Below are 23,098 nucleotides of genomic sequence, written 5' to 3' on the forward strand. Positions count from 1 at the left end.
GCAGCTGCTGCGCGCCGTGGATACGCTGAGACTATGGATACCGAGCGTCTTTTTCCACGTTAAAAACTTCACAATGAGGGATAAAAGTAAAGCGCGGTGTTGGGAGAGGGAGAGTTAATGCTTTTGCGGAGGAGTTTCGGTGAAGTTGAATGGGATTTGGCAGGTTCACAAGCATGGAGCTACCGATGTGTGTATGGATTTGGGTTTGTGTCCTGTTCAGCGTTGCGGGATGTTTGGAGATACACCTTTCGGAGACTTTACAGCCCGGGACCCTTTTGGCAAACCTGTCGCATGGACCTGGATGGATTACTAAACTTGACAGGACTTTATCGCCTAAATTCATCCACAGCTTTTTCCAAGTGGAGAGACACGACGGGGTTATCCGTCTGTCCCACAAAGTTCAGTGCGCGCACACACCGAGGAACCCAGCGCCTGTTTATTTCAGAACAGGTTCCTTGACATCTGGGGACGTTATTCTGACACAGTTTAATGTGTTTGTCCACGGCCAGGACTGTTTTATTAAATACAAGAGAAAGAAAGCGCCAGGTGAGCCAGACATTCACATTAAACACCTCACAAAACTGGAGGCAACTTCCTGCTTACCCGCAGGTAAACTGCTTTTGAATGTAACAGAACTTTTGCCTGCCTTTACGCGTAACACCGCCTTTTTGGACACTATGTGTGTTGGCAAAGACTTGCGCGCAATGTTAAGGCATGGGGGTTTGTTCCTGGTTGGTGACTTATGTCTTGAGCACAGAGGACAGCCCGAGGTGAGTTTGCACTGCGCGCTGCACAGCTCTCCAGGCGGCAGTCTCTCTGTGCAGCTGAGTTTGATGTTTGTTAAAGTGCCCAAACAACACGGATCTCTCTCAGAAACCATCCAGAGAAAGTCTGGCAAGTTGATCCGCAGGGGGAAGCGACAGGTAAACGCGGCTCCCCAGTTTCAGCTCCCCAACTATCAGGTTTCTGTGCCAGAGAATGAGCCTGCAGGCACCAGGGTTATCACCCTGAAAGCCACTGACCCAGATGATGGAGAGGCAGGGAGGCTGGAGTACTCCATGGAAGCTTTGTTTGACAGCAGGTCCAATGACTTTTTTGACATCGACTCTCAAACAGGGAGCATTACCACCGTCCAGGCACTAGACAGAGAAGTCAAAGACACCCACGTTTTCAAAGTCACTGTAACTGACAACGGCTCCCCAAAAAGATCTGCCACTTCTTACCTCACTGTCACTGTGAGCGACACTAATGACCACAGCCCGGTGTTTGAGCAAACTGAATACCGCGTTAGTATCCGGGAGAATGTAGAAGTGGGGTTTGAGGTGATGACAATCCGAGCCACTGATGGGGACGCTCCCTCCAACGCCAACATGATTTATAAAATTGTGAATGGCGAGGGAGTCAACTCTGTGTTTGAAATCGACCCCCGGAACGGCCTGGTGAGGATCAGAGAGCGCCCTGACAGGGAGACCCGGGCACAGTACCAGCTGATTGTTGAGGCCAATGATCAGGGCAAAGACCCAGGCCCCCGCAGCGCCACCGCCACAGTCAACATCTCTGTGGAGGATGAGAATGACAACAGCCCACAGTTTAGTAAAAAGAGATATGTTGTGCAGGTCCCAGAGAATGTGGCGGTCAACACAAAAGTCATCCAAGTGGAAGCTACAGACAAAGATGAGGGGAACAACGCCAAAGTTCATTACAGCATCATCAGCGGCAATGTGAAAGGACAGTTCTACATTCACTCCCCCACTGGTGTCATTGATGTCATCAATCCTCTGGACTATGAGATGATTCGGGAGTATAATTTACGGATTAAGGCTCAGGACGGTGGCAGGCCGCCTCTGATAAACGGCACAGGGATGGTGGTCGTGCAGGTGGTGGACGTGAATGACAACGCCCCCATGTTTGTCAGCACACCTTTCCAGGCGACTGTGTTGGAAAATGTCGCCATCGGTTACTCTGTGATTCACATCCAAGCAATTGATGGTGACTCAGGAGAAAATGCCCGTCTGGAATATCGGTTAACTGACACCACGCCCGGTTTCCCGTTTACCATCAACAACAGCACGGGGTGGATTACAGTGAGTGAAGGGCTTGACAGAGAGACCACTGACTTCTATACCTTCGGCGTGGAGGCGAGAGATCACGGTATACCTGTGATGTCCTCCTCCGCCAGCGTCAGCATCACTGTGCTTGACGTGAATGACAATGTACCCACATTCACAGAGAAGGTCTATTCACTGAAGATCAATGAAGATGCTGTTGTGGGGACCAGCGTGCTGACAGTGACTGCTGTGGATAGGGACGTCAACAGCGTGGTGACCTATCAGATCTCCAGTGGCAACACCCGGAACCGCTTTGCCATCACCAGCCAGAGTGGCGGCGGCCTCATCACCTTAGCCCTCCCTTTGGACTACAAGCAGGAACGCCAGTACGTCCTGACAGTCACCGCCAGTGATGGAACCCGCTATGACACTGCTCAGGTGTTCATCAATGTCACGGACGCCAACACGCACCGGCCCGTCTTCCAAAGTGCCAACTACCAAGTGATGCTTAGTGAGGAAAAACCTGTGGGCTCTACTGTTGTGGTTATCAGCGCGACGGACGAGGACACAGGCGAGAATGCTCGCATCACATATGTCATGGAAGACAATGTTCCTCAGTTTAAAATTGACCCGGATACAGGAGCCATCACGACACAAATGGAGATTGATTATGAAGACCAAGCGTCCTACACGTTAGCCATCATCGCCAGAGACAACGGCATCCCTCAGAAATCTGACACCACCTATGTTGAGATTATTATCCTCGATGCCAACGATAACACTCCTCACTTCCTTCGGGACAGGTACCAGGGGACTGTACCTGAAGATGCACCCGTCTACCACAGCGTTCTCCAGATCTCTGCTACAGATAGAGACTCTGGCTCAAATGGCAGGGTGACCTATACGTTTCAGGGTGGTGATGACGGAGACGGGGATTTCTTCATAGAGCCTTACTCCGGTATCATCAGAACTGCTCGCAAACTGGACAGAGAGAACGTCCCTGTTTATAACCTGAAGGCCTACGCTGTGGATAGAGGAGTTCCACCTCTTAAAGCTGTTGTTCCCATTCATGTGGTTGTCAAAGACATCAATGACAATGCTCCAGTGTTTGAGAAGGACGAGCTGTTCATTTATGTGGAGGAGAACAGCCCAGTGGGGTCTGTCGTAGCTCGGATCACTGCCACTGACCCAGATGAGGGCACCAATGCTCAGATCATGTACCAGATTGTAGAAGGGAATATTCCAGAAATTTTCCAGCTGGACATTTTTAACGGCGACCTCACTGCACTCACAGACCTGGATTACGAGATTAAAACAGAGTATGTGATTGTGGTCCAGGCCACTTCAGCACCACTCGTGAGTCGGGCCACCGTGCACATCCGCCTCATTGACATGAACGACAATAAGCCGGTGCTGCATGACTTTGAGATTATTTTCAACAACTACATCACCAATAAGTCCAACAGCTTTCCTTCAGGAATAATAGGGAAGGTACCAGCTCATGACCCGGATGTGTCGGATAAGCTGCGGTACAAGTTTGAATCTGGGAATGAGCTCAATCTGCTGCTCCTGAACGAGGACACTGGGGATCTGAGGCTGAGCAGGGACCTGGACAATGACAGGGCCCTGGAAGCACCCATGACTATATCTGTCACAGGTAAGAAAAAGATCTTAAAACTTCTTCCTCTTGTTTTTCTGTGTGGAAATCTTGCCAGTCACATGTGTCACAAGGTAATTAAATGAGTTAAAGATGAGAATTTGAGTCACCACATGTCATCGCTGCAGAGTCAATATAAAATCCTCTGTTGAATCAAGGCAGAGGCCAGGTTTCGGCTGCAGTGTTGACTGTGTGCTCAGAGAGTGTTTGCTGCAGGCTCTCTGCAGGATCCGGTTGTGCTGCTTTTGTGCCATTCGGGTGATAAATGTATTGTGTGCAAGTGGTTGGTTTAGGTAATAAAAGGGGGCTATTAACAGGGCACCCTGATAACCGCGCTGCTTTGTTGTTGCAGATATGTGGGTTTCTGTCACACGTTGGAACTCACACGTGCATATATTGCAAGCATAACGCACACAGAGCATATATAAACCACCCTCTTTGAAGTGGCTGAAGGAGGGTTTTGGCCTTGTGCACAGTAGGTGAACTCCAGGGAGCTTTATTAACATCTTGTGGCAAGATGTCCCCCAGTACTTCAGCAGAATACCTTATGCTTACCTTGATTTTCAGTGAAAGAGTTTTAGAGTTTTGCACATTTTCATGAGTTTCGATCTTGAGGCGTGTGTATTCATATTACAAGGTCATGTGGAAAGAATTTACCTTAAGTTGCTTTTTTTCAGACTTTGTTCCTTCAAGGTAAAGATTAGACAAAAGCAAACAGTGGACATTCACACCTACACTGGCAGAGTGACTGCTACAGCACACACACACACACACAACTTGCAACCACGGTGACATTAATCAGGCAGTTGAACAGGCATGATAAATCTAATACCCTGACAGAATAACTACCCTGTCACCTATTGACAGCTGGTTGCTCAACCCTCTCTCTGTTTCTTTTTCGTATTCTTTTCTCACCCTCCATCTCTCACTGTTGGTTGATCTCCTAAAGCACATTAAGCCCCGAATTGGGCGAACAGCCCAACACAGCTAGATCTCCTCATCTTGCCCTCTCTCTGTGTCATTCTGTCATCTCCCCAAGCTGAGGAATGCCAGCATATCACACATTACTGAGGGAATACAAATGAGCTGCTATGGACCAGGCTGCACCAAGCCCACATTCACAGTCCATCAGTCTAATCTTGTTTGTGGTTATTTAGCTGCATGCTTGGAATCATTTTGACAACTAGAAATAGTTCTCAGAATTATTTGCACGCAAGAAAGTTTTTTATTGTTGTCAACTTGAGTATCCTTCTTTGATCATTTCTTTGGGGCAATAAAAGAGACATTAATTGGATAGTAATAGTTCATTAGCTGGAGTTAATGGAACTCCACACCAGGAACAAAAACGATGCATCCACACTGATGACTGATAACATTCTGTAAACAGTGGTGCCGAGCATGCGCTTCATGCTCCAGCTGAGTCTGCAGCTTAGGAAAACAGATATTGATCACCTGTTACTGCTGCATGTTGTGCAGAGAAACAAAAAGAAAAAGAAAGGGGTGGGACGACAAGACAACACTGAGTATGCTCTGCACTTTAAGAGGTGCAATTTTTGAATTTCTATGAGTCTTTCCATAAGGTTACCTGCCATGTTAAACATGATTCCTTGTAAATTTGGAAGGATACTGATTGGCTATAGTTAATCAAATCACTCTGAAAGTGATCCCAACGATATTGTTCACTCTCACTGCTGTTAAGGTTGTGACATGGCTGCCATCCACTTGAATTAAAATCATTTTTGAAACGATAAATTTATATTTACTGCTATCGCTCTTGGCCGGCTCGGTCCCTTAAACCAGCATTTTTATTTATAAACCATGGCTCATCAGGCAGTGTCAGGCTTCCCCCAGATGTCTCCCCTTTTTTCTCCAACAGTGTTTTTCCTAAAGGACTTGTGCCTTGTCTTTGTCTTGAACAAAAGACAGACTGTCCTTTTCTAAGTGCTTTATGGCCGTAATAGACGACCTACGGAGCATCCGAAGAGGCAGTGACTGACCTCAATAGTTACAGGCCTTACAGCCCTCATTCACTGCCACTGCATTCATGTTTGTCAATAACTGAGCTGACAGCTCTTGCCGTATCCTTGACAACGGTGACCTCATGATAGTCCCAAAGGGGGCTGGACCTCTTGATGACTTGTACCCATGTGCATGCACACACAAACATAAGTAAGCATGTTTGCATGCACAATTAAACAGATGCACACACCTCTACCCCTCCTTTTTGTGGGAGGCTCGCGCTGATGTCAAGTGTTAGGTAACCATTACTGCTGATGTCTTGACCTTTCAACCCCGGGCTTTGGGGAGAGGAAGGCCAGAGGGGACTGGTGAGCTAACAGCACTCTGATTGTGTCTCTGTCCTTCTTGAATTAAGTCTTTATGTGCCTCTACTGGTCTCCCATAAAGAATTTCGTTGTATTTCATGGTTGTAGAGTGAGAGGAGTAATAGAGGGGTGGCTTTTTTGTAGGCCATAGTCTTTTTGTCCTGGTTCCCACAACAAAAAGGCTATAGGATTTTTCCTTTGGGTGTTTGATAATTTCAGAAAATAAGCTCTTTGCACCAAAAACACATTTAAAAAAATCCATTGAATTCAACTGGAAGTGCTAAAATGCTGACGCATTTCCAAGTTTTAGGACTCATTTCTGCACCACTATTGGTTTTACCTTTTCTTGCACACTGTCTGATGTAGACATCTTCATAGAGCCACTTAGCTCTGAGGATTTGGGGCCCAAATTACAGTCAGTGTGTGGGAAGGTTCTGGTTTTACTTCTACAGATCTGGAGTCTTTGCCTCGTTATGTTTTATTCCAGAGTGGATCCGAGTTATCAGCTCATTGTGTTTGCTCTCATCAACATTGACATCCTCTGGCCATGAGTGACGACATTGATTGGAGTGCATTAGCGCTGTCTTGCCTGCTACCCCTGATTATTATTCTTGATCGATTGAACAAAAGAGTGATTTGTCTTAGCTGTCGAGGACATTTCCTTATATCCTCTGAATCAAGGCTCTTCTTTAAACCTGTCAAAGAAGTGCACAGGTGCTTTTATTGTGGTGAACAGAAGGCCTGGGAATGTTTCTGCTGAAACACAAGAATGCCCTGATAACTCTTCAGAGATACACTCTCTTAACACACTCTGCTAGCCACAACACTATCTGTCCTCGTTCCCCCTCGTCCCTGTACTTGTGTGTGTGTGTGTGTGTGTGTTAGTGTGTGAGACAGCAGCTCTACGGCTCGGTAGCTAAAGGCTATGTGTTCTCATTGTAAGAGCTCTTATCTTAGCTTGTCAAATTTCACTAAAAACCTTTCACTGTGTTTTCTAAAGGATGAGTATCCCTCAATTTCTGACTGTCACAAAGGAGGCATTCCACTGTACTTTTATCGTTGCTCTCTTTACTGTATTTTCTTCAGCAGGTGCAAACTTTCACTACGTCTCTGGGCTTTATCCAGTCAATGACAAGTCTGTGATTTCTTACAAATCAAAGAGAGCCTGCAGTGGTACACCGGAAACACTTGAATCACAATTTCACCAATTTGTTACAGTAGTTACCACACAATAAGACTCTCAAACCATCTGGTTGATTGCCAGAGCTGACAGCGGGACCAAACATCTAGGAGCCAAGATTCACCAACGTTTGGCTGGCATGTGTTAATATGTCTCAGCTGTCAGGGATCCAGATAATTTTGCTTATTCGTCCAATGTCGCCACCACATTTGCTCCAACCAAACAGCTGCTTCCTGATATGCAAAAGACATCACCTAATGCGCACTGAAATTCCAGGAAACATCTTGGATAGGTGGAGTTTACAGCAGAAAAAAGTTAAAGCTTGCACGAACTGGCTATAGGTGGAGTCCTGTTATATAATTTGTTGATGCCGCGTTGCAGATTGTTACTTAAACGATTAGGAATGATTGATGCTAAATCGTCTTTTTCCATCCCGGCTCTGATTTTTCTCCTTACCCTCGGTGAAAAGGACGACATGCTGCTACATGCACACACACATACACACACCAGACTCCCCCCTCTCCTCCTTGTCCTCCCACTCTTTTCCCCATGGGGCTTTAGCCGAGCTTCCCTGCCTTTGGTTTGGCTCTTAATCCCATTCGAGGAGTTGCATAGCTCAGCTTTTTAACATTTCTGTTCTCGTTCGCCCACCCCCCTCTAAAACACACTTTCTCTGCCTCTCTAATTCCCCCCTCTCTCAATATACATAATTACATTTCCACTGTGACACTTTGTGCTTATTTTAAAATCCAGGCCGAGATAACATACAATCTGCTGATGTTCTTCCACACAAACAAGCCACTTAAAAACATTCCAGTGAAAACCATCATTTTACCACCAGCAAATGAAATCTGACATATGTACATCGTAGTCAAAATGTGTTATTTCACCATTTACTATTTTATTAATTTACTTTTATAAGTCTAGTTCATGACCTTTTCTACTTCACCTTGCATTTTTGAGTATTACGTCCTGCTTTGTAGCATTAAGCTTAATCTTTTGGGGAAAGAGAAGTGTAACTGTCTCTTCATTATTAGGCACAGTAACTAGGGTCGACAGATATTGGTTTTTAAGGGCTGATTCAGATAGCGATTATTAGTACTTAATGAGGCCGATAACTGATGCCTGGAAGTGATATGCAATTAAAATATAAATGAAAATATTTATGTCAGAATTTGTTATATAACAAACTCCAACACAAAACTTTGTTTACATGCCTTTAGCAATTGTTTAATCAAAACTGAGACTTTCAACATCATATACAGCAAGTTCCCTGAAACATTTTTTTAATAACTTCAGTGAAAATTTAAATTAACAAATGAATGAACAAAAAAAGTTCCCTGAAGTTTTACAAAGTAAAAGTTCCTTCCACGCTAACACTTTCTATGCATGTATTGCAGACTGCCTTCCCTGGTGTTGGTTGAGTGTAATGTGCACACTTTTTCATTAATTAATTTTGTCGGCGATCATAAAAATGAAATGCCAAATATTGGCCCCGGTAATCAGCCGATGTCAAGCCGTAACAGTAACACTTGTGCAATACACTGTAGAGTATTGGGTGTGATGACTTGCTTTCTGTATGCATTTGGTGGCTTTCCCTTCATTCTCTCTCTCACCAAATCATCATATGACCCAGCAAGAAATCTTCCTCTGTCTCCATCCTTTGTCGGCATTTTTGTGGTTTCAAGTCATTATCCAGCCGTGAAATATTGCATCACGCGGAGGACAAAAGAACGCATATTGGGAAAGACAAATGACTCCCTGTGTGTGAGTCAAAGCACAAACATCTTCCTGTCAGACTATTATTCTTTTTCCAGGTAACTGTCATGTGTTTGATGTTCTGACAAGAGAAATGTGAGTCCTCGCTGGAGCTCAGGTGTGGCCTAGTGATGTACAGACAGGGATGACCTCTCACCTGTGAGATCAAAGTATGTACACCTCTACACATGACTTATTACCTGTGTAGAAGAGAGATGTTGTCTGTGTGGCCCTGATAGGATGTCAGTATTCCTCTGTTGATATTGACTTTATTGGAAAAGTGGAAAAACTACAATCACAAGCATGGGTGTGAGCTGCAGTCTGCACGGATGGAGTCTGCGTGTTTCAGTGCTGTCTGCAGCAGCTCATGTGTTTTCCTATGTGTGTGAGATATGCTGGCATTCCCAGGCTTGGCACTCTCAGTAACTGATATTCGGAGATCCCATTCATTCCTAAGATATCGCACACTCCTGGCTTTGAACTTTGCCCCTCAACACATTCCCTTCTGGGTCCTCCCTCCTCCTGCTATCTCACTGTTCTTTCCACTTCTGTCTTATTGTATTTCCTCACATCTTTCTGTACTTTTCTGAAGTATGAACCCATTGCTTGACCATGTGCCTGGAGAGTGTTTCCCTCCAGCCACATGGTTGTCGAAGCTAAATCTGACCTGAGTGGTTAAAGAAACTTATTAGATTACTGTCCTTCTCGTTTTTCTCTGTCTGTCTGCATGCCTGTCTGCATCTGTTGTTAAGCAACCCAGTCACCAGAAAAAATGATGGCACTTGACATTTCTGCAAATCACAATGTTATATTTGCCTATTACGAAGCAGATAGATTCAAACTTTCTCTTTTAGCAGCTGTGTGGTTAGGTTTAGGCGCACAAACCATTTGGTTATGGTTAGGAAAAGATCATGTTTTAGAAATAAAATACCCAGTGTGTGGGGCATAATCCCAACTGGAAAAGCAGCAGTTTCTCAGTAAAACCATCAGCTTTTCACACCACAATTGCCAATAGAAAAACACTGATTGGTCATTTTAAAAAGCACCCATGTTTAGGGGCAAAAAAGCAGCTGAAAAACAACAGCCCGCCAAAAAAACACCAACATCTGGGGCCTAAAAAACCTGCTTGAAAAACAGCCATTTAGGGAGCTTAAAAGCCTCTGAAAAAGCAGCAACAGGTTGCCAAAAAACATTTTAATTTAAACGTTTGGAGGTTAAAAGCTACAGGAAAAACAAGTTGCTAAAAAACACCCACATTTGCTAAAAAGCTGCAGGGAACAGAGCCAACGGTCTGCAGCTTGGCAGACGTCTCACCTAGGTGTGACATGTCATCCATCCAGCCCATATACATAAAATCAAAACATTGTCACTTTAGAAATGTTGATATTATACGTATGAAATTTACTAAGTTTGCAGAAACATACTATGCCAGGATTTTCTCCTGGCAACTGGGCTGTTTTCAGTCAAGCAAGCCTCAATTACATGATGCCCCCTTGTCCTGAGAAGAAGACGGAGCAGTGAACATGCACAGGTGTAATAACTGTGTTCATGTCTCTCTGTTTGTGTGTTCAATGAGCGAGAAAGGAATCACATTCATGCTTAATCCTGTACATCCACTGTGGGCTTTTATGTTGGGGCCTGTGTGTGTGTGTGTGTGTGTGTGTGTGTGTGTGTGTGTGTGTGTGTGTGTGTGTGTGTGTGTGTGTGTGTGTGTGTGTGTGTGCGCGCGCGCGTGTGCGCGCGCGCCTCCAGGCTGTAGACTGGAGTTTGAAGTGTAAATACCAAGGGGATCAGGACTGGTCACTGTTTGACTCCACTGATGTCTGAGCGCTCAATTACAGGCTAGAGATAGGAGGGACGTTTAAGGATCCGTTTAAGTCCATCTGCTGATGCCGTCACTACCTGTGAGAAGAAATATGGCCCACAGTGATTGTGGGTGCATCTGCTCTCTTTACCTTTTTGGGAAAAAAATAACTTAGTTTGACTTTAAAGTCGCGATAAGAAGGTTGATTTTTGATTCTCTATCCCCAGGACAGATGATAGTTCATACACTCGTTTTTACACTTTGTTTGGCATTGTCTGAATCTCTCGGATCTGTGCACCTTATGCTGCTTGAGCCATCTTTCCTCCCACAGTCTTAATCCATGTGCTGCTGTCTCAGTGTTTAGTTTGCAGCAGGAAATCTCGCTAAGCATCATGCTTGTTTCTGTTTCTGGCTGGAGAGTGAGGTAGAAAGTGAGATGTCTTCCCAGCATGCAAGTGTGTGCTGTGGGGGTTGTTTGTTTGCAAACACCCATGTTTTGTGTCCGGCTTGATTATGGTAAAAACAGGGGAATTCAGCAAGGGCTTTTACCTTCGTTTTTTCTTCATGATGTGTGAATTTTTTGCATTTCTTTATTGAGTTTGAGTGTATAATTGTGTTATACATGTGGTTTGCCACAGATAACACACATATATCTATATCCTCCCCTGTAACACACACACACACACACACACAGGGTCATCTCTCGTTTACATGCTGCAGGACAGTGATTTCACCACTCAAAAACTCTAACAGGTTTTGGATGGTGGAGGGGTCGTGTTTGATTGTAACCCGACACACCTCTCTCTGTCCCTTTCTTTTTCATTCTCTCTCACTCAGACGACACAGTACTCCCCTTTGTCTCTCTCGCAGAGAAGGCATCGCGGCTCGCCGGCGGCTCACGAGTGTGACATTACATGCGTCATGATGTGCTATGACCAGCTGCAGGAATGTTAAGTGATGGTTGATAGAGGTGGTGGGGGGCTGAGGGTGTATATATACAGACAGAGTGAATGACATGTGTGATGGTTAGGAAGAAGGTAAAGGAAGAGGAGAAAGAGGAGATGACAGGGGGACAGTTGGAGTGTAGATCCGATGGTTGTCTGCTGGATGGTGTCATATCTCATGTTGGATATGTTTTAGGGTATCTGTAGGAACCTGCATGATAACAGTAAAGCCTAAAGATGCAAAGTAACAACAAAAGACATCATCTTTTTGCACCTGTTTGTCTTATTTATGTTTCTAAGCTTCAACATGTTTTCACCACAGCTCTGCCAAGTTTCTGCGGTGCCAAGTTATGGCAACAGTCTCATGTGAATGACATGACATTTACACGATGTCACAGCAACAGGGACAGATTTAGATACGAGCATGCAAATACCAGTCATGTGTAGGCTGCACGCCATGAGGTCAGATTGTTTACTGATATACTGTATCTACTAAAGTGGTGGACATGGGAACTTGAGTCATGTGACTCCATTCTACTGTGCATCTCTGACACACGTATAGAAAACATCACACATGAAAGTCAAGATTTCAACTCTTAGTTAAATTTTAAACACATGGAGCCTTAGCTTTAGAAACAGTCTGGTTACTTTAAAACACAGCTTGGCCTTTAGCGGCATTATTGACCTTTAAACTTTGAGAAATTAAACTTTAGCCTGAGGTGTCCAAGCTGTTCTTCAGTCTAGACTGAAGGCCGAAACTAAATTGTCATTATCAGGGTTCTACAATGACGAACAATCTGCCTCAGGAGCCAAGGCCATTTAACTCATTACAGTCACTTATAACTCCTTAAAAACTACTGATTAGAAACAACAAAGACTTGAGAGCAGCTTTTGGTTTTTGGCAGAAAGAAATCAGTAGCTGTTCTGCACAGTAGATTGTATTTTTGGTGCTGAGAGATTAAAAGTGCCATTATTGTGAAAGCAAATCTTTTATCTTAAATTTAGGACCAATAATATGAAAAGTTAATGGAGTTCCACTTCTTGTTTTTATACTTTGGTGTTTGTACAAACTAAACAAACAAGATACGATGTGTTAATTAGTGAGCTTTAGAAGTGTTGGTTGGACTTTGTTACCTTTTGATGAAGCCTGGCCAGCTGTTTCCTCCTGTTTCCAGTCTTTATGCCAAACTAAGCTAACCGTAGTTCTTAGTGCACTCGCATTATTGCTGTTTGACACCAAAACTAACCAGATTAAATGGATATCATATAACAAAAATGGGAACCTTAGTTCAAATTTTCAGGTGTGAAAAGGCCCTAGATTCTTTTGGCAAAATCTTTTTTTTCAGCATTTAGTGTTTAATTCCTTGTCTTTTGTCTTTGCTGACTAAATTATTATTAGCTGTTTAATCTTTTTTTTAGTAAAAGTAAGGAAACTGCTAGGGCTGCCCCCTGAAAATCAAAGATTCAGATAATTAGCTGGAGACTCTTTTTTTTGCATGTCAAGTCAATGTAAATTCTGTGGATGTTTTGGTCCTTAGATTTAGCTGCAGAGTGAGTGCTCCTTGCTTTGAATCTGCTCTCTGGTATAAGCAGTTGTTGCAGATTTCTGGTCCATTGTTAGTGTAATTTGCACACTTTATCTAGGAGAGCAAACTCTTGGACATCCCACCGAACTGCATTCGATATCTTACACTCTACATGACCAAAAAAAAAAAAAAAAAAAAACTCCAAAACCAACAAATAAGGGAATATTTCTATTAAACAACCAAATCCGATTTGACTGATGTAACGCTGAGTCGGGCACAAGCCTAGAAGTTGCAAAAAAAAGAGGAGGACAGAGGAGAAAGGCAATGAAATATCTCAACTTCCTGTCTAATACAACTTTCATTTTAAAAGTTCAAATACTTTCTCTGTCCTAATCCTTCCCCATGTCATTATGTCTGCCATGCACTGTAACTTCATATCTTAGCCCTTACTAAGGAACAGCCCTTTGCTCCCTGTGTAATAGTCTCATATGTAATGCAGTGGGCTCTGCTCCTCGCAGCTATTAAGACTTGGCGTTGGCACTGACAATGCAGGCATTAGGATGAAATATCAAACGGCTTAAATGGATTGGGTTCACTGGCACAAACAGACCAATATCTGTTCAGCGTTTAAGACCTGAAGCTTAATCCAGAGCTAAACAAAAAAGATGCCCTTCTGCAGAAATCGTACGAAGATAAAGCCTCCTAAATCTGACCAACATAGCTGTTGAGGCAAGAAATTACACTTGATGATCGTGAAAGTAGGTTTAAAAATTTGTTGAATTAGAGGACATTTGTATCAACTACTTTCCTGAAAACTGACACTATTTCACTATTGCCCATCCTTAAAAACTCCTCGATCGGATCATTAAAACTGACCCTCTTCGAGTGTTGATTTTGGACTCTGCAGAAAGACTTCATGTCAGATAGTGTTCACAGAGGTGTCAGTTTTAGTCATTTCCCCCTCAGCGACAGCCAGAGAAGGAGCTGGTGACAGGTGTAATCTTGGCAGTTAATAGCTTGTGTGTGGGAACTTGTTGATGCACGCTCTGCTCTCGAATTGTTGTCCCTTTCTGTCAGACAGCACTCGACTTTTCCGAAATGTTATCTTTTCGATTAAGTCGCTTTCGTGTGTAGATTACAGGTGCTGTTGATGCTTCTAGTTTCTCCTCAAATGTGTCACTGAAGTGGCTGCAGTATGATAGACAGCCATGCTAGCAGGCTAATTTGTAACCCTTTAATTATACGCGGGGGGGGGGGGGGGGATTACCACCTGAGCACTGGGCAGAACCAACCTCTCCTCCCCAGGTGTGTATTCTTCAGATTTTAAGGTTGAGGGTAATTTTAGTTTACAGTTTATTTTTAGCAAAGCGTGTGACTCTACTGTCCACCCTTTGGTGCAGACTGAAATATCCTAACAATTATTGGATGGATTGCCATGAATTTTAGTACACAGATTCATGTTCTCATCAGGATAAATTGAAATGGTGTTCCTCTGGCTTTTTATCAAAATACTTTTGTTTTTGACCAAATATCTGCAAAACTAATGACACTTTTAGCAGCCTTTGCATTGTCCATGTGAACCTGTTTGCATGCTGATGTTGCTCTGTGCCTCACAGAGCCACTGACAGCTGCACACTCGATGTTCAGACTGCAAGCAAATCAGATATTTGTCTCAGATCAGATCGTTCAGACAGACTGTCTGCACTGTTGTTTGCAAGGGATCAGATCCAGATTGTGTGTCCAGACATCACTCACCTACATGGGTTTGTTGTTGTGATGATGTCGGCATCAGTAACTTACGCTACGCTGGTGATTGGCTTTCCGATGAGAAAGCTTGAGGAATGGATCGTTTTAAAAAATATATTTTGGCATATGTCCAGAGACTGCAGTTTCCCATGTTTTCTACCATGGCACTGATTCAGCTCATCATCATGCAATTCTGGATTTGATGTTGTTGTAGAGAACTGCATTTTGAGTGACCCAAAAGACAATTTGCAATTCAATTAGAGGGTCTAGATTGTTCGGGCTTAGTTGCATTTATAGAAATCTGATTGGATTTGCATTTAAAACCACCTACAAATGTGGTTTGGATGTGATTCGCAAAAAAAATCGCATTTTCTTTAAATCACTTTTTTTTTTTATTCTGCTGTACAGTGTTTCTAAAATCAGTCTTAATATGCCAAAAAACTGATTTGGGAAGGGAGTCTTAACAAGGCTGTAGTCTTTATAGGATAAAAACAGCTTTTTATTTGCAGATTGGATGCTACTTGTTTACTTTTAACAGCTAGGATTGCAACAATACAATTGTCACTGTTACGTGGTATCACACGTTATTCCACAATTGATTATCAGTTACAATGACCTCTAAGGGATAAGAGCAGAGGGCTTTTTGGTTGAAAGAATTTTTTATATAGAAGTATATGTATAAAGTCTTGTCAGGCAGTGGAGGAGGAAAAGAGATGCGCAGGAGAGATTCTCACTCTGGTATACCATGAAACCATAATTAGGACTGCCCTATGACTTTTGTGACTCTGTTGATCTCTGACAGGATTTTTATTCCCTTCTGGGGGGCTCATGTGTGTAAGATTTTAATGTTTTGCTCAGGGGCTCCTTGATTGCTTCTTGTTTACTGTCAGGAGGCAATCTGAACCCTGACTGTGAGGAAAAACTGATTTTAGGAATACCCTTTTCTCTTCTTCAATCCCAAAAGTGTCAGTCACAGACAACTGCTGTCATCTTGGGTGTCACCTTGCAACCTTCTGACAGCTTCTGTTTTGCTTCTTTCTCTTGTCAGCTTTAAGGGAAAATACAGTATATGTGCACACAGTATACACTTGCAAATGCATTAACACACAAACCCATAAGAGCACACTGAGCGTTACAGGGAAAGTGTACACCACACCCTGGGTCACACTTGGCACCTACAGGCGGAGCGGCTTAGGCCTCTGTAAGCATTTCAAAGGAACAGACAGAGGTGTGCGGATTGAGGCTTTGTATGTTTCTCCAACACCTCCAGGCCTCGTCTTTTAACAGAGAAGGAGAGACGGATACGGAGATGTAGACAGAGGGAGCTCCGAGGTGTATTGGGTTTGCTCTGCTCTTTTGATAAGGTGTCAGAGTGTTTCTTTGAACTGAGACATCCCCCTGTTACATTTTGGATGAGGTGACTCATACACACAAAAACACATCCATTACCTGTATATAAGCATGCATTTTCACTTGCACATGCACAGATTCAGGTACAGCCACCCTTCTACCTGTTACACATGATCCAGATCACACAGCAGCCGTGGACTTTGCAGCAGCCGACCTCTTCCCCTGGAGTGTTAAGGCCAAGTTTCACACAAAGATCCCTTCCACCTTTTATACAACACAAAAACGGCCTCACCCTCTCCAAATGTCTTCAATTACACATGTATCAAAGTAAGGGCTGCTTTCAAGAACAGCTTTGGCAAAGTGCAACTTCAGAATGCACCTTAAAGTTCCGAGTTAATTTTTTTAGGGTACTTCTTGTCACACTGACTGAACATTCTGCAGGATTTTTTCATATACAATGTTTTTTTTATGTGATATATCCAGCATTTTGCGAGTTTATGTGTGTGTCTATGCTTATGCCAGCACTGGTCCAGCATATTGAGCTGATCCCAGAAAAGGAAGATTTTACCTCATAGTTTGTCATCTATAAGCAGAATTCAAACATATATTTGACTGTTTATAGCACATTATGATGGAGGTATAGCAGCTTGATTTCCTGCCTTTAATAGGGTTTCAGAGTGTCTTAAAGATTAAAATACTTTTGGAGCACACAATAATCCTGACAGTCTATCCTTTTTGCTTTTTGCTAAATGTAGCACTTGCAGTTGATATGTGCAAAGAAATAGTAAAAGTGATGCTTTCTTATCTTTATTGCTGTTGAATATATTTAGCAGCACTCCTGACACCTCTGTTATTGAGCCAAACTGGGACCCACAATGCCTCTCTCTGTTGTCTCTGCTCATCCCATGTGATGTTACCAAACGACATACGTGCTGCTGTCTACCTTCAGCAGCGCCTTATCAAATTACATCCTGGGTTACAGTGTGGAGCTGTTTGTCCGTGTTTGTGTGGGGGACTTTGTGTGTGTGTGTTTAGTGCCTCGGATGCCCCTGGATCAAGTGAATGCCAAGAATCAGCTAGTACTCATTCCAAATGTGTCCTCGGTGTTAAGAGCTGGAAGGAGGAAACTTTATGACTGGGTGTAAGATAAAAATGGCCTCAAACAGGGCTTTTTATATTGAATGTTCAATTATACATGCAGAGTTGTGCAGAGTGGAACCCAAAGTGGACCTAATCTTGAGTTGGGTCAAAGTGCACTCGACCAGCTCCGAGTGTCTTGCAGTGATGTGAGATGGGCGTCGTCATCATTCAGTAATGATTTAGTAAGTAGTAGTAATAGTAGTAATTAGTAGTAATGATTTTAACATCTGTCATTGTCTGTTTTTTAAGCAATAACAGGCAGATGCCATGAAAAATTGTAGAAACAGCCTAAAAATGTGTGATGATAAATTGCACAGTGCAAGAGTAAACAGCCCAAAAGAGGGTCCTGCTTTTAAATGTCACAGACTCAAGACAAGCTTGGCATCAGTTAAAGGGGAACTCTGGTATTTTTAGACCTAAACCCTATTTTCACGTTTTTGTGTCTCACATGAGCAATATGTGGATGTGCAATATGTGGACCAGCACTGAGAAAGAGTGCTGCCACTTGCAACGACAAAACAAGTTGCAATGACATCACTCACGCCCTGTCAATTTCATTCCATGAAATGTGTGCACATGCACAGATAGGGTCCAGGTTCAAAAATACCGTATTTCACTTTTAAAAGCACATCTTCAGATGGGTAGCCCTGTTGTTTTGAGGAAGAAATCTGTGCTGCACTGGGTTGATGCACCGAGTCAAACCGAGTTGCACCAAGCCAGCACATGTGTATGGAAAAGGGCTAAAAGACCTCCACTTGACTACACCTCTCTCACCTTCTGTTTGGCTCCCTCCTGTTCAGAATGTCAATACTGATGCACTTCAGCAAAGTGGCTTGTTGGCCAATGCTGCTTCTGCTTGTACTTGTACGTTAGTCCAGGCCATTTGCCAGGCTCTCTGAATGCTGTTAGGGGCCAATGCTGACGCTTACCGTCCGTTCACAGACTCTCTTGGCTGACAGTACACTGACATGCTGCTGTGCACTCAACCCACACTCTGCTAAGGATCCTCTAAAACAATGCCCGAATTGATTTCCAAGTTGATTTTAACTCCATCAGTTCTTTATAGACTCTTCACGTTGCTGTAATGTTTGCAGATGAACTGCTGCTGTCGCTCAATGCAATAAGACAACACAAGTAATTTCATGAAAGATATTTGAAATTATTGCAGTGACAGGTAAGATTATGTAATATTGCCATTTTCAGCCTAGAGCAATAGACTTCTATATTTCCTGATAGAGGAGTAGATTACATCAAACAGCATTGTGAGTTCAAATCAAACCAGAGCCTCCGCTCATGTCTGCTCTCTGTCAGGCAGAAAAAAACGACCTTATGAGGCAGTGCAGGTTCAGGGGTCATGACCTCTGATTATGGTCACTTCACCTTAAGCCCTCAGGAGGTCACACAGACAAAGTAGAGGGCTTACACTTTAGCAGCTGAGGACTCAGTTGTCTTATTTGAGTAAACCTCCACTTACTGCAGGGTCATCTGGACTGTCACTCTGTCTTACCTCGTGTGTGTCGGTGATAATGTTTATCTCTCGTGGGAAACAGAAAGAGACAGAGGTTCTTCCAGACTTGCATATCTTTTAAAATAAAGTGGCTTTCGTTGCATGAGAGGTGGTCGTCCTGTTCAGTAGCAGTGGTGAATCGACAAATGTACTGATATTATAAAAGAAGAGTGTCTTCTGTTCTCTCGGGGTGGCATCTTTTCAGATTCAGAGGGTTTGTGTCTCAGTGAATGAGACAATTCATGTTTCCTCTCAATAATAGATACAGGTGGTGAAACCAAAGCAGATAGAGAATTCACATTTTCACACCAGTCTGAGGCGACCACGCCCATGCTCCAGACAAACAAAAGTTCACAGAGCTGACAGTCAAGAGTCAGGCCTTCATTTGCATTTTATCTTCCATTACACAATCCTGTTCTCGCCAGTATTAGAATACAGTAGCCTTATCTAACTAACGTGAAAAGCAGGTGAGGAAAGGCTTAGTTTTACATGTCAAAAGTGTGGGTCTTCAAATGCTGATGGCCTTTCCCAGCAGCTTTGTGTTGTAAGTGTGAAGTGATTGTCTCAATGTGTCAGGAGTCACACAGGTTATAATGGGATCACAGACAACTTTTCCATGTGGACTGAAGAAGTTTAGGGGGAAACTTTTTATTACAGGGATCAGCCAAAGCCACACTAATATGTTTTTTTTAAAAAAAAAACAAAAAAAAACGCTGCTTTAAAATGAAGACACGTCTTCTGGCCTTTTCTGGCCTTTCTTTTGGCACCGTTTCAGAAATAATCCTCGTCCATACCAACATGCCTGAAAACGCATTTCAGATGACCATTCATGTACACTGGGCATGCATGTACCAATGTAAATAGGAAGCACAATGTCTACTCTGTAGTTGCTTAGTTACTGAAAATGCTACGGAGTTGGCAAAAGGTAAGACCAGAGATTTCTTTGCTTTGACCAATGAATTAGTGTAACTATTACTGAAAGTAACACTGAATATAAGGTCAGGGCTTTGGAAATCGGATTTGGAGTCGTTTTAAAGCAAATATGGCGACACAATAGGGTCGTACCAAGAGATTTATCCTAAAAGTTATTTTGACCCGGCTTTTGTTTTGGCCCAACACGTCATAACTGATGAAACCCTATCAAAAAGAAAATGTTATTGTTTTCAAAGTCTCCATTTCCTCCATAATGTATTAGTGTGGATGTAAGATTTAGTACTTCTAAGTCCATGTGTTTGGTTGGTGATTCTGAAAATCCAATTTGAAATCAGTGTTTTAAACTGTAGTTGAAAGATGTTCCTTCAAATATTTACCCCCACCAAAGAGGTTAAGTTTTTGGTTTGCTTTGACGATATTCATTAAAAGGTGTGAAAGGGTGTAACATGTGCCAAAGAAAAATCAAGTAAACTCTGGAGTCGATCGGAACAACAGGAAGGATATGCAATTTATTTTTCACTTTTGTTAACATAGCCAAGGCCATCTGGCCTTGGCTCTCTGAGTGAACTTTTAGTTCATGGTGTATTTAGTGGATTAACACAATCATACTGTGTTTTTCATCACTCCGAGCTTGTTTGTTGGTCTTTACATGCCTTTAGCAAAGTCTGTTAAAGTGCTGATAATTTTTACAAGATCAAGACTCGTCCATATTTGGAGGTTTTTTGGCCCCTGGTCATGTATGTGACATGGATCCTGAGGGCAACATGTTTGCATTAGGCTGGGTTCTCAGGTATTCAGTGTTTGGAGAGCTTTTAAGTCCTCTACTATACATCTGATACCACATGTGGGTTGTGGACTGGGTGGGGGGTAAAGCTGTGATACCGTGGGGCCCAACAGAAGCCCCTCCAAGCTAAACCATGTGTGTGATGTGAGGAATGAGTTGGTTCAGCTCCAGAGTCTGGTGCGTACAGTTTAACTTACTGAGGGTCCGGGGCCGACAGCTGGCTCCCCATGCCTGGCATACTGCTGCTCTTAAACACATTCATCACTACATAGACACACACCTATACATGTATACGTTCCTTGGTTGTTGGAGAATTGCTGCCTACGGCTCCGAATACTTAGGATGGTATGATCGGTTAATGCAAAGGACAAAATCTAAGTATGTGTAAATTAGGGGTCGATTGATGTTGGTTTTTCAGGACCCCTAGTTTTAATTTAATCAATATTTTATTTGTCACCTGGAGTTATACAAGGTGAAACCGCAGTGAAATGTGATCAAATCAGCCCCTTTAGTTAATTTCACTGTTATTTAGTCTTTTTTTGCATTAATGTACATTGTTGGCTGCTGCTTTATAATTGTCTGCATATCCAGAAACCACGGATTAGCAGAACCATGCAGACAGAGGATAAAGTTGTATTAATATTTTCAACTAACTATCAGCAAGTAGCGAATAAGTATACTTCCCCAAATCTAATTTCAATGTAGCATAATATTATTTGTCATACAGTCCCCTCTTTTTTCCGTAGAAGTTACTAGCTGTTTTCTCATTTGAAATTAGGACAATGTCCAACATGCCCACTCATTTGCTATAATTTTACGCACAGTTACCTGCTCTATTCTAACATGGGCTCAATCAAATATTACAAGGATTTTGTACCAGGGAGCTGGCAGAGTCCGTTTAATGTCCAATTCAGCTGAATTGGACATTGGCGCTCTCATATACGGCTCCTCCATATAATGTCTCGATAATTTCAGAGTTATTTTAATTTGCCAAACAAGTTACATACTGTTGGATAACATTTAGTTTTCTCCAGGGGCTAGCTTGCCAAGTATCCAATCAAACAAGCTAAGTATCCCTGATTGCTCGGCTTAATACGAACTTAATAGATTTCCTGTGACTTGTGTTTGTCTTACTTGTAGTGTAACTGCACCTAGCGGTTTCTTCTCTGCCCTTTTTCCCTCTGTACATTCTTCCATATTAATTTTGCACACAAACAAACACACAAGAGGATCATCTGTGTGTTTATGATGCGTCAGGACACACTGATATGAATCAAGGCCCGTCAGTCTTGTAAGACGCCATCCATAAATGAGAGAGGAGCTGTGGTTGGTTGTTGTGGTTTGGCTTCAGGGAGCTTGGTTTACATCTGGAATGATCATCCTTTGCCACACACACACATTCACACAGAGAGACAGTCTGCACACAAACACACACACACACATTCACATGTACACAGAGAAACAGTCAGCCTTGTCTTCTCATCCGTACCTGCCATCAGCCAGTGGGGGCTGATAAAGTGGAAATGGCCTATTATTACTAAAGCGATGACAGCAACCGTGGGCAGGCGTCACACACTGGCATACCTCTGGCATTGCGTAAGTGGACTTGTCTTGTATTGCACATCACTTTTTCTCTCCCTCGATGGCTGCATCTTGCTGAGCCTAATAATCCCTACATTTCTTCGTCATGGGATTGTGTTTATAGGTTTCACGTGTTTACATCAGTTCTAGATTCCTTTTTGTACCCAATACTTTTTGTATTCCAATACTTTGCTTTATGACTAAAAGGCCAGCACTCCATGCAAAACTAAAGATATTATCATCAGCCTCAGCTGGACATTTTGTGTACTGCTAATGAGCAAATATAAGCATGCTAACATATGAAACTTGACTCTAAACGTGGCAAATATCATACCTGCACAACATCAGCATGTTAGCATTGCCGTGTCTTTTACACAGCAGACATTTTGGCCTATCATAGCAGGAAACACAGGTGTTAACAGGGACACCAACAATGGCTCGGTTCTAGTCAAAAGTTAAATGGAATTCAACCATTGTTAATTTCATTATTTACACTTATGCTTTTCCTTCTATGAAAATTAAAATTGCTGTCCATGAAAGAGGCCTGTTTTGAGCTTCTTAGCATGCTGACATTAGCATTTAGAAGGAGTCGATAGATTATTGGCCTGGTCGATTATTGGGGCTGATATTTGGCATTATAATTTGTCGTATATAATGTTGAAGGTTTCAGTTTTGATTAAAAACAAAACTAAGTTTTATACTGAAGTTTGTTATATTTCAAATTCTAAATTTCGACATAAATATTTTCATTTTTATTGTTAGTGCATATCGGTTCCAAATATCGGTTGTCGGTCTCATTAATAATTGGTATCGGCC

The 23,098-nt window shown here is 42.8% G+C and overlaps 1 protein-coding gene across 1 annotated transcript in view; it reads left to right on the forward strand.

The window, feature by feature from the left end:
• The window catches only part of celsr1a (cadherin EGF LAG seven-pass G-type receptor 1a), a 108,030-nt gene continuing 84,932 nt past the window's right edge, over positions 1-23,098 (forward strand). The window contains 1 exon segment of the mRNA XM_042511006.1: positions 1-3,705. Coding sequence (XP_042366940.1) covers positions 150-3,705 — 3,556 coding nt within the window. The 5' untranslated portion in view covers positions 1-149.

This window comes from Plectropomus leopardus, chromosome 22 (genome assembly GCF_008729295.1).
Source record: "Plectropomus leopardus isolate mb chromosome 22, YSFRI_Pleo_2.0, whole genome shotgun sequence".
NCBI classification, from domain to species: domain Eukaryota; kingdom Metazoa; phylum Chordata; class Actinopteri; order Perciformes; family Serranidae; genus Plectropomus; species Plectropomus leopardus.